At 31.3% G+C, this 13148-nt stretch overlaps 1 protein-coding gene across 9 annotated transcripts in view; it reads right to left on the bottom strand.

Moving 5' to 3' along the window:
• Positions 1–13148, bottom strand: part of LOC145252501 (rab11 family-interacting protein 4A-like) — a 302623-nt gene that overhangs the window by 158963 nt on the left and 130512 nt on the right. For 5 of the 9 annotated variants that reach the window (XM_080111998.1, XM_080111997.1, XM_080112001.1 and 2 more), the window contains exon 5: positions 11448–11501. The exons of the other annotated variants lie outside the window; for them this stretch is intronic. In XM_080111998.1, the coding sequence (XP_079968124.1) occupies positions 11448–11501 (54 nt within the window). The remainder of the gene's footprint in view (positions 1–11447; positions 11502–13148) is intronic. 9 annotated transcript variants of the gene reach the window in all.

Below are 13148 nucleotides of genomic sequence, written 5' to 3'. Positions count from 1 at the left end.
CCAAACCATGTAATCCTTTCTCTGTGCAGCATAAAATAAATATGAACGCATTTAAGTCACCACGCATGGTCATTTGTAGAAGAGAGATATCTGACTGGCCGTCTTGGATGCCCCCACCCTTTTTTTCCCCCCCAAAGAAGTCACCACTTATCAAGGCCTAGAGACCACTCGAGGATAAGGGTTAAAGAGTGTACAGTAGTCAAAGGGACAATATAGTAATCGTTATAAGTGTAAATTTGGTAAATTGGATTAATTAAGAGGAACGGCTCATCAAAAACTTGTTTACATTGGGCTTGAATACGACCATATTGTAGTCAGCTAGAAAGCAGGCAAACGAAAGAGAGTTCCAGAGGTGTGCAGTATATTTACTTGCCTTTTTACAAGGGCAGTTAAACTCAAGGTCGTTTTTTTTTTTTTTTTTTTTTAATGCAAAGAAAACTCCAGTTCCCTAGAAAGGGGCACGCTTTGATTAAAGAAGAGGACTGAACCCACATGTAAAGATTAAAGCATTCAACTGTTAAAAAAAGAAATTCAGACTACAAACAACTTTACACTTAAGAATTATATAAAACAAAGATGTCATGGGATATACATTCTTTTGCAATTAACTCTGCTTTCTCAGTGTGAATCTATGTTAAAAAGAGACCAACAAGAAGTGTAAAGGTGAAATTACAGTAATTATCCACAATTCAATGTTTTGATCTACTTGGTTCGGGGCTAAGACTGTTGGAATTAAGAAAAAGTTTTGTTTTTTTTCTGTGTGTGTGTGGGGCTCTATCATCACTAACATTAACAATAGATACACTAAGCTTTGGATAAAGGCAAGCAATATACTGACCCAAACAATGTGTGGTTGTGTGAAGAAAATATATTCCTAAGTTTTATCTTACATGGGAGGAGGGATGGAATGAATCATGCTAAAAGATTGTGAATTGGAGGTTTAGCTGCTTCTGCAACTAGAAAAGTACAAGTCGTCTAAGTAAAATTATGGGAGATATGTACAAGAAAAAAAAAACTCGAGAAATTAAGATCGTTTAATGAAAAATAAAATGTTGAACAATTCATAAAAGAAACTAATTTTTATTCATATCTTATATTTAATCTAATATATGAAAAAAAAATCTATTTGATTCAATAATTCAAACCTAAATAGCATTGCATTTAGCTATTTACTTCTGATTAAAAGTCTTAATCTTCTTTCACATGTTCTTTGGAAGAAAAAAAATGTTTTTTTTTCAGTTTCTTTGAAAAAAAAAAAAAAAAATTATTCCAACTAGAAACATTGTTACAAGGGAAACAAATTTAAATAATGACCTAAAATGGTGTCTTTGTTAGAATAACTAAAATAATGTAAGGGGATAACTCGCATTCACTTGAAAACTAAAAAGGTACTTGTCTTCCTTACATGAACATATTATCCCCATCCCACTCTCATTTCTATACTAACTAGCAGGCCACTCTGAATTACTCAGTCGAAAAATACGCTTAAATATGATATTTTAATTAATGCAGATTTTGTATTTATTATTATATTATATTGGACCCAATATATAATAATGGTTTAAAAAGTTAAAAAAAAAAAAAAAAAAAAAATTACTTGTGCGCCACCGGGAATCGAAACCAAAACGTTTAGCTTACAATTTACTTCTTCCTTTTATGTTAATCCTGAGCTATGAAAACATGTTTGCTGCATAGCTAAAAATTAAAACATGAACCAATAACTATTACGTTACGGATGCATATTCTTAATGCTGCCGTTCGACCTTCTCCTGGCAAATTCCATTTTTTTTTTTTTTTTAAATTTTCACACTTTAGCACCAATTTTCCAGGGGTAAAACTCAAATAGAAAGTTTCACATAGGTTTGAATACCCTATATATTAAGTTTCATGTCTAGACTAAAAACTGACAGGAGTTTGGTAGGAAAAATCTTTTAAACAAAAAATATATAGAAAGAGCTTTCTGTTTACTATAACCTTTTTATGCAAATATTACACTAGTATAAATCATGTAGAATGTCTGCATGAATATAATTACATGTAATAGTTAACTGAAGATGATTATCCCATAAGAAAACCAAAAAAAATACTAGAGAATTAAAATGAATGTTTAAATTAATATGCAAATTAGCTAGATCTTTTGCTAGTGACTGCAATTCCACGACCCATATATAACGATGTTGTTTTCTTTTTAAATAAATAGAAAAAGTGTTTTTAATATGAATATCAATACACAAAAAAGAAAAATCTATAGGAGTATAGATACAATATCTGCAGCATCTGTATGCGTTTCTTACATGTCTGTTTTTATTTAATACTAATCTAATATTTATCAAAGTAAAAAATGATACAACTATAACATTTTATTTCTTTAAAAATATATATATAAAAAAAAAAAAAAAATGATATTGTGGAATCCCAGGCAACGTCGAATAGATACAGCTAATTTATTGTATTTATTTGCTTCCCCACCAAAGCAAATTAGGCACAAGGTTTTTTTTTTATGTGGGGTAAAAACCAGCTCCCCTAAAAGTAGGCAAAAAGGGGGCACTCTGGTTACCAAAAATAATAATTGTCCCAGTATAGAGGATTTCCCCTCCATTAACTGGTACAAATTATCTTAAGTGCAGCATCTGAAGAACAGATACTACACTTTGAGATATTAAATCCTTTATTCATGTTAAAAATACATTGAAAATCAACAATGAACAAAAAACTTAGGCACATGGCCAACTACACTTTGATCCCGACCCGAAGGCCAAGAACAACAGAAAAAGGCAAGCCTCTTTTCTATTGCATAGATACAGCTAGTTTATAATAAAATACCTTTTGCTGAACGAAAAATTATTTAATGAAAGATATTTCGGTACTTATACAGAATAGGGACCACGTTATCATTAACATGCAGGGTATGTAAACATGATGGCCAATGTTTTAAACACTTAAAAACAATTATAATTGAAAGTGATTGTAAGGTAATTTTAATGGAAAAAAAAAAATTATTTGCGCGGTTTATAGACAGTGTTGAAACAACATTTAGAAAGCTATTCTTAACATAACTATTCTGTATTTTCACTTAAAAATTTAATGAACAGAAGATACAGTTTTCCATTTGTTGGCTGCTGTGATTTCATTAGCTAAGCGTTTTAGCACCTTTCAATGGGTTACATAACCTGCCTGGAATATGCTGACAATAACCTCTTCTGCATAAATACCAATATTTCATAAAATCTATTTATTGTTGAAAGTTGTATCTTCTGAATCTTTCCACTTAACATGCCAAACACACTTTCGCATATATTAATATACATATTAACTTGAATGACTACAAGATACTTTTCTCGAATGTCTAAGGTCCCTTTGTACAGGCGTTTGCCAGGACAATCTGACACGAGTATACTTCCCACCTACAAGTAAACTCTGACTAAATATTCAAAATAACATAGTATTCAAAGCCCAAATAAGATTTCCTCAGTATGGTTAACCAACACTGGCTTTTACGATGAATAGTGCAATTTCTTCAAGAGATGTTACTCTAAGTAACAGCATTAAACTGGATACTCCACCAGACTAGAGAAACTCTTGCCCTGGAATCTAATAAGACCAAGAGACTACGAGAAAGATATACTATAACATTAAACGGTCAGTTGGGGAGAGGGAAATAATGTTCTTAACTTCTTTAAATGACTCGGTGTTTAAGAAGGAGATGAAAATTTTAATGGAAGATTTGAATATCTATGTATCTCATGTAGAGATCAAGTGTTAGCCTGAGGAAGGTGGTCCGTTGATTGCTGAGAATTTTGACTGAAGTAAAATGAAACAAAATAGTAAAATATTTTATGATAAAAAGCAAATGATGAAAATAAAGTAGTTTCTAACAAGACTTGAACACATAACTCCTTATCGTTGGGGGAGGGGGATTATTTTACATACCAATTGATTTAACCACTTTTTCTCAGATGAGAGGTTATAAATATAATTGTAAAAATTACATTACTATATATAACTTCACTAAACAGATTATTACAATATTTATTTAGCAAATGTATTAAAGTAAAAAAGAAAAAAAAAAGGTTAATAGTGTATTCAGAAATAGGACAAGCTTTTTATTCGGTTTTTGGCTGAAAATTATGCTGCCAAGGGGCCAAAGTTCAAAAGATTTAAACTTTGCAGTCTCTAGCAAACTATTAAGCCAATTTTGAGTTTAAACATTTGAATTTTTACATAAAGGGTATTCAGACATGCAGCAAGCTTTTTAATCAGTTTTTGGGCGAAAATTCGGCTGCCAAAAGGTCAAAGTTGAAAGAGTTGACATTTGAAAACTACCAAACCCCTCTGCCAATTTTGGGTCTGAACACTTGAAATTTTAGATGTGGATTACCTGGACACGAGTCAAACTTTTTAATATATATATATATATATATATATATATATATATATATATGCACATAAAGTTATGAACAGTACATAGGGCCCGAGCAAAGCTGGGTTGAATTGCTAGTATATATATATATTTAGCCTACTTCATTTAATCACATAAATATACAAAGACATAGTATTATGTATAAATTTTCAGTATTTACTTCAACAGTGCTCAATCTATAGGCAGAGCTAGGTAATAGATTATGAAAATATATATGGCAATTAAGCTACACAGAATATTCCCCATTTTTATATACGGACATGCGCGATAACCACAACTTTTTGTATAAGCCTGACGAATTCTCACACGAATGAAACGCAGAATATTCTGTGTAGCTTAATTGCCATAAAAGTCATGAACAAAGCCATCAGTATTCCCCGGTAAATAGACAAGTACATAAACCAAAAAGTCTATTTTTATTTATTATTTTAGACTATTTTTCTCATCTTAGATTTTATGCTCACAACCTTTCAGTCAATATAATCTTTAACTTTTTTGTCAAAAATTGAGAATCTGTACAGAATTTTGAGCAGACCCCACTATTTAATCCATAAGTTGCTTGTTCTCGTTCTGTCAACCATGACCAGCTGGAAGTCTTAATTCTTGATAGTATTGAAATATCAGCCTCTAACATCTAGCACTTTCACAGACCAAATTTATTTAATTTATTCATAAACCGTGGGTCCTAGTAGTTTTTAATTAATCATTTTACACACAATTTTCAGCATCATTTGAAAAACAGACATTGTTTATCCATGTCTTTTGCTAAGAGTTCAAAAGGATTGGGTTTATTGGCCGCACAGAAACCACAAGCGTCTTCCTCATGTGAAATCGTTTCACCAAAAAAAATAAAAACACGGCATATGACTAATTGGATAGTTATACGGACACACCTGAAATAATATCACCAAGTTAGGAAGTTTAACTTTCTTATGAATCAATAACTATTTTTGGAGAATTATAATTAAACACAAGGTCAATGTTTGTAATTATGTTCACAAATATATTTATAACCTCTCATCTGAGAGTAGGTGGTTAAATCAATTGGTATGTAAAATAACCCCCCCCCCTCCAACGATAAGGAGTTACAAGTTCAAGTCTTGTTAGAAACTACTTCATTTTCATGTGCTTTTCGTCATAAAATATTTCACTATTTTGCCTAATTTTAATTTAGTGGAAGTTTCCAGAAATCCATGGGCCCCCTTCCTGTATGAGATGCATAGATATTCCCATACAGTAGAACCCCGGTATACGGCATTAATCCGTTCAGAGGTTGGCATTGTAAGGTGAAATCGCCGTATGGCGGGGCCTAAGCAAAATTTTATGCAGTACATATTAAATTAGTAACAAAATACAGTACAGTATATAATACACATGTATATAATCAAATAACATTATAAATAACATCGTAAGGCAGATGCCAAGAAAACATTGTATTCCACATCGTAACCTGAAAAAACTGTATCCTAGGGCAACCATATCTCGGGGTTCTACTGTATTCCATTGCCTTGACAGAGTACAAAATAGACCGTGGCTTGGTGGGTGATGCCCTTTTCTCTTCCCTCACAACCTCTCTCCCACAGAAGAGACGTTGCAAGCCTGTCTCTGTTTTATCGTTATTTCCATGGCAAGTGCTCGTCTGAGCTCCATTCTCTGCCCCCCCCCCGCCAATCTTTCACAAAAAACACCCGACTAACTGAAACCACTGTCAATAATTTTCCCTACTCTTTATCCGTGCCTAAATCAAAACGTAAATTCCATGAATAAAACTTCTTTCTTAGAATAGCACGGCTGTGGAACTCTCTGCTGCTTGCCTGTCCCCTCCCCCCTCCCGAATTTAACTTGGATGTCTCCAAGTCCAACACAAACAAATTCCTGATGAACCGCCCCCTTAAGTAATGACACCTTATCAAATCTCTAATACTATTACTACGATACTATCCCATTGATTACTGTACACACAATAACCCTTATCCCCGAGTGGCTCCTGGGCCTTGATAAGTGGTGACCCCCCCCCCATGTAAAAAAAAAAAAAAAAAAAAAAGTTCCCATTTACCTTTCAAACACTGAGCAAGTAAAGTTTAGAACACAATTTTCCTCTCCCTAATTGACCATTTAAATATATGTTATAGTATGTCTTTTTTGTTGGCTCTTGGTATTACTGAATTCCAGGAGAAGATATTTTTATAATAGAAAAATAATAAAACGAGAATTAGATTTCTTGGTGGAATTGGTATTTTCTAAATTTACTTTTAAAGTTGCTTAATTAAAAAAAAAAAGAAATGTTAAGATCCAAATACAATGAAATGTAAGAATTTTAAATTGGTGGTTTCATTTTATAGTTAAAGCACAAGTATTTTTTTTTTTTTTTTGTTAATTATTTAATTTATTTTTTATATCAATGAGCAACCATTTACCAAGGCCAAAAGCCACTTGAGGATAAAAAGTTAATGAGATTATCAATTTGATAATGAACAATATTTTGAGAGGATTAGAAATAATGAGTCCAACAAGCAGAATTTGGTAAGGATGGCTCAGCAGATATTTGTGAACATTAGACTTTAAATTAGATTTTAAGGCTACTATGTTGTAGTCAACCAAACAGTTCTTGGAAAAAAAAAACTATGTTCATTGAAGTTCCATTTGATTTTAGATACATAAAAGAAAGCAAAGTTCTTTGCAGTGGTGTTAGCTATATGAGTTCTTGCAGTGAATTTTTCTTTTTTTTTTAACTTGGTTTGGTGGGTTTAATGCCAGATCTGTTTATTTTGTATGAGATTTGTGTTGTTTTCAGAGATTCATTTTTTCTCCATTCTCCCTGCCATTTATTGGATTTACAAATATTAGTTTTTGCATGCAAGTCTATTGTCTTCCAAACAACATTATAAGGTTTATCCTGATGCCAACAAACAAGTCTTTCATTTCGTTAACGTTGTGATATTTTTTGAAAAAAATAATTGTCTTGTTAACAATAGTCAAAATTGTCTGCTTTCTTAATTTACGATTATGGGACGATGATGACAAGCAAGATATGGTCCCTTTTGATTAATGATTATCTTTCTTTCAGATAATGTGAAAGTTCCCCCCTCTTCACCTTGTTAAGAATGGCTTTCTTGTCTGCTTAATTATGTATTAATTTATCCAGCTAAATGGACAGCAAAAACCGGAAGTAAAAAAGAACAGACAATCTTGACAATAACCAGAGTTTTAATACGACTGTTCCGCATAGTTTGAATGAATTGCCCTCCTTGGATTTTGTGAGTTAATATTGATAGTGTTACAATCGTATTAAGGAAGAAACAAGCATAATCATAACGATGTTTTATTCAAATTATTAAATCTACTATGAAATTTATAGCAGACTAAACTAGAATATCAAATATGCTGGGAGTTGACGGTGTTCTAGTGACTAAGAACATGGACTGACGACCTGCAGGTCCCAAGTTCGAATACAGCTTGTTCCACAAAAATCACTTTCACTTAGGATGTTGGAAACCTTCATGTGGTTCCTCCCATAATTCTTGATGTCTTTATAGAAAGAATTCTGGCTAGAAAAATAAAGAAACCAATGCCAACATTAGAATCTTCGGATTCACATAATATGATGATGATCAAATATGCTAATTTTATTTCAGATTTGTTATTGCTTATTATACCACTAAAATGTGTAATCGCTTTATGTAAATTTTAATTTCAAGCAATATCAGAACATTAAGACATAGGTCCAGGTTAGAAAAGAGAATGAAAAATCTAATTAAAAAAAACCTTTTTGTACTTAAGTTTTTCTAAATTCATTTGTACTTGAGGGCAGGAGTGGAATGAAAGGGATCAGAAAGGAACTTCATTTTTATATCAGTTGGTTATGTGGTCAATATTGTAAAAGGCATAATAGAAATATTCCGTTGTTGATACAAGCTCCAGTCTTGTTCAAAGCTACCTTAATAATGAAAAAAAAATGAAGAAAAAAAAATGAAGAAAAAAAAATGAAGAAAAAAAAATGAAGAAAAAAAAATGAAGTAAAAAAATGAAGAAAAAAAAATGAAGAAAAAAAAAAACCCGAACTTTTATCTTTATAAATCTGTAGATGCATAATAATAAAAATGTTTTATTTTTGTTTTGATTAATATTACTTATACTAACTGTATCCATCAGATCTTTGAACTTTAACTAGCAATACCCATTAACCATAAAACGCTTGGGATAATTACAGATTTCAAGCTAGTTCCAGTACTTAAATAGTTTTCGTACCCCAACTAGTAAGTAAAACAAATCTATTCTTATGCATTAAAACTATAATTTTATGTTTTCTCTTTTTGTAGTAGCAATTTTTAATTACCCTATCTGAAAAAAAAATATTTTAGCCACTTCTTAGAAGGGTCATTGTTGCATAAAATGGATGTATCTGCTCAATACATAATTACTTGCTGTTAACTGAATTGTTTCATTATTAACACATCAATCACATTCATGTCACCACTAAAAAAATAAAAATTCATGATTTTCATAATCTTCAAACGATACTTGTCAAATTAGAGTGCAATTGAAATACTCATTTACAAATTTCACTTATTTAAGTGATGCTACTCTTGTAAATTTTTAAGATGACAGAAACATCTGAATTTCGTGTGTTGATTAAAGCATTACTTCCTGATGGCAAAAAATACTATTAAAGCAAAGCAATGGCTTCATAAGTGTTATTCGGACTTTGCTCCATCAGAAACAAAGGTTAAGATGGTGTGCTGACTTTAATCGTGGCCCTATAAACACAAATGGTGTTGAATGCTCAAGTTGCCCAAATTCAGTAGTTGTTCAAAGAGGATAAATAAAAAATTTTTTAAAATCCAGAAACTCATTTTGGCTGATTGTAAACTGAATTTGCATAAAAGAGAAGTTAAGGCAGTGTGTATTCACCATTTTGCATAAACATTTGTCAATGAGAAAGGCATGTTTAAAATGGATGCTGAATTTGCTGACAATCAAAAACAATTCAGAGTGTTTGCCACTGTTCTAATGCAACAAAGGATGAAACGTGGATCCACCATTTCAAATTGAAGTCAAATCAGCAGACAACTAACCCAACAGCAACAAGTGAAACCCATATAAAGCAACCAACGATGAAAGGGTTTTAGCTTTGTTGTTTCTGATGTGCAAGGCGTTTTTATTAATTACCCTTAAGAAAAGAAGAACCCTCAATATAAATATTACAAAGCATTATTTTTGCATATGAAGAAAGAAATTGCAAAACAAAAATGGGAACAAATTAAAAAGAAAAAAAAAAGTCTTTCAAAGACGATGCACCATATCGCAATGATGGTGAAATTAAAGGAATTCAACTTGAAATTCCTTCTGCACTCGCCCTATTCTCCAAAGCTGATCTCTAGTGACTAATGACAAATCTAAAAACAATGCTCCAGGGAAATTTTGCCGAGACATGTTTTGAGGATAAACACAATTTTTTTTACAAAACAAAGCATCAAATGGTTAGAGAAATGTTGGAACCAGTTTATCACCCAAGAAGGAAAATATGTTCATGAATAAAGTTGAATTTTGCTTAAAAGTTGTTTTTTTATTGGTTAGGCCCATAACGTATTGAGTGATGTGTCTTGTTTTTTTTCGGCATTTCAATCGTTCTTGGGTCATTTTATTCTTGTGACCTTTCAATGTGTCCGAGAAGTTTTGGACATGATTAATTTGTTTTGTAAACAATTAATCTGTAAATGCTAGATGGAGCCTAGCAGATGCTACCACTCTGAGTTAGAGTACACATGGGAGTACAGGTAACACATGGGTGATTTGATATTTCTCCAGAGTTTCCAAATTAGGGAACTCAACACTTGAAGTTATGTGTCAAACCCAGAATGATTGGAGTGGAAGAAGTTTATATATATATATATATATATATATATATATATATATGTTTGTGTGCGTGTTTTCTATATGCAGTTTTACTAATTATGATAGTAATTGCATATAAGTAAATAACACAAAGTTTCAACTGAGATAGCTCAATAGTGCAGTATTAAAGCTATATATATAAAATATTACGACAAACCCTCTTAATGTTCATTTTCAAAAATATTGTATTTTTTTTTTTTTTATTGGTGATAGCTTGCATACAACTGTATTCAGCCCAATATTAGCAGACGGGTATATAATAGTTTACATATTAATAACTTTGCACAACTACGGCAATCTCGTCAGCGCATATTGAAACCAATTTTTAAAGTTTCTTTTTTTTTTTTTTTTTTTTTCAAACATATTTTGTATTAACATGTATTTAATCATTTATTTACTTTTTTTTTTTCTTCACAGCATAATGCATCAAGCAAATATCAATTTTATCTATTGTACGGTATAATCATGTTGACACACCTGTTCTCGTCAAATAAGCAACATTGAGCCTGGCTAGTACCAGATGGGTGACCATTTGGGAATTATATGCGCTGTATGTGCTCTCCACTTATCTTAGCATTGTTTCCAGTCGTCCTGAACAGCCACTTGCCACTGGTATTTAACAATGCCAACTCAGGAGAGGTGTGGTTGGAGACTGCGCAACTCTTGCCACAAAAATTCCACATGCAGGTACCTTACATTCGGTATCCATGGTCTTTCAAGACTAAAAGGAAGCTACTATGTATATATATATATATATATATATATATATATATATATATATATATATATACACACACACACCATGTCAGTGTTTCAGCAAATATATAATATTTATAAAAAGAGAAAATAATTTGTGGAAAATATTTAAAAGAAAATATAGAAAAAAAAAAAATTAAAAATGGAAGAATAATGTGAAGGAGAGTTGTATTAAATAAAAAGCAATGATTGGTTAAAAAAAGCTTTGCATTAAATTAAAAATGGATAATTAAGAGTTTTGTGTTTAAGTGTGGATTGATAAGCCGAAAATGCTGGAACCCAAAGTAGTACCAAAAATAAAAGAAAATTTTATCTGCTTTTTTCCTGCAGTTTTATTTATTTTCTTCAGCGGAAACTGAAAGGATTTTTCTTTTACCTGACATGATCGGACAGCATTTCGGTTTTACAGAGCTTTTTAGCACTGGGAGATCTGCAGGTTCAAATATAAGTTAGCAATTATTGATTCCTTCAGAAATACAAGAAAGACAAAAAGACCTTTTTGTTTTTTGTTTCCAGTAAAAAAAAAAAAAAAATATTCTTTAATATCATGAGAAAAAAAAAATGTTTTAAGTTTGTGCATTTTGTATTAGAGACAAGAAAACAAATATGAAAAAAAAAAAAAAGTTACTATTTTTCAAAATCATCAAATAAACCATTCAAACCAAAACTTAAAATGTAACATTTTATTAAAATCTTATTTTAAAAGTTGATTATGTTTGTTTCATAATTTTTTTTTCCATGATAATTTGTATTATTCTGCTTGTCTTAGTTTTTTTGTTCCTAACATTTCAGTTGATATAACCTTTAACCTTCAAACTGATCTTTTCAAACTTGGGAACCTTCTATTCAAATGTGAGTTTTTTTTTAATGTTGAAATTCCATAGAAAAATTCTTAATTTGGATTATTTGGATTATTATTTAGACAGCTCTTATCTTGGATATCATTCTCACGTTACAGCCAACATAACCTCTGATCTTTAAGTGTATCTAGTTGAACTCTGTAATCCACAGGGGTGGCTTGCTCTTGTTCTATCAGCCACAACCAGACAGAAGTCTTAAGTAATTCAAAATTATATTCTGAGTATCACTCATATTGAAGGTTAAACCTTCAATCATTAGAAGACCATCACTTAGAACTCATTACTTAGTATTTACATCTGTTGCATCATGGATTATGTTGGTCGAAACTTTGTGAGAATAGCAGCCAAGATGAGAACAGTAGTCTGAATAATTCAAATTATGTTTCTAAATTTTTTTAGATGAAGATCCATGGCATAACAGATAAAGTACTAGGTTTTAAGTGACACTCTTCTGGAAGTTGAAGGTTCAAGCCTCAGTACGAATGATACAAAAAAAAAAAAAAAAAAAAAAATTATATATATATATATATATATATATATATATAGTTAATTACTTAAGCTTTTTATCTGATCATGGCAGACTGAATGAGAGCATGCTACACTCGTGGGTTAAATAAAGGGTTCTGTTACAAATTCTGTGCAGATTCCCGAGTTCAACAAGATAAACCCAAAGAAGATTGGAGGTTACATCAGCCAAAACATTGTGTGAATTACACTCCAGAGGAAAACAGTGGTCTGAATCATCCAAATAATACAAATTATCCATCTTTATGTAAAAAATCCCGTAACATGTAAAATCATCAAGTTTCAAGAGTGTATTCATCTTTTATTTGCAGACTGAAACAACGGCTATAAAATAAATGAATAAATAAATAAATAAATAAAATGAATACACAAATTATGAAGCTTAATTTCATAAGGATAAAAAAAAAAATAATACACAAGTTTCAATAGGATTCCTAGTTAAAAAAAAAAAAAAAAAAAAGATGCATCTTAAGAAAATGTGAACAACCGAAAATAATCATCTGAATAAACCTAATTGTTTGTTGTCTAAATGCCAATTTCGATTTGGCTGTCTTCAAGTCCAACATCAACAAATTCTTGAGCCATCCCGTAATCCAATTTACCAAATTTCCACTACTAATGATTACTACGACATGTTCCCTTTGACCACTGTACACTCAGTAACCCTTATCCTCGAGTGACCTCCAGGTCTT

The sequence above is a fragment of the Euprymna scolopes genome, chromosome 29 (assembly GCF_053919585.1).
Source record: "Euprymna scolopes isolate OS-2025 chromosome 29, ASM5391958v1, whole genome shotgun sequence".
NCBI classification, from domain to species: domain Eukaryota; kingdom Metazoa; phylum Mollusca; class Cephalopoda; order Sepiida; family Sepiolidae; genus Euprymna; species Euprymna scolopes.
The sequence above is the reverse complement of the archived record's forward strand: the minus strand, read 5'-3'. Positions and strand labels throughout refer to the sequence as shown.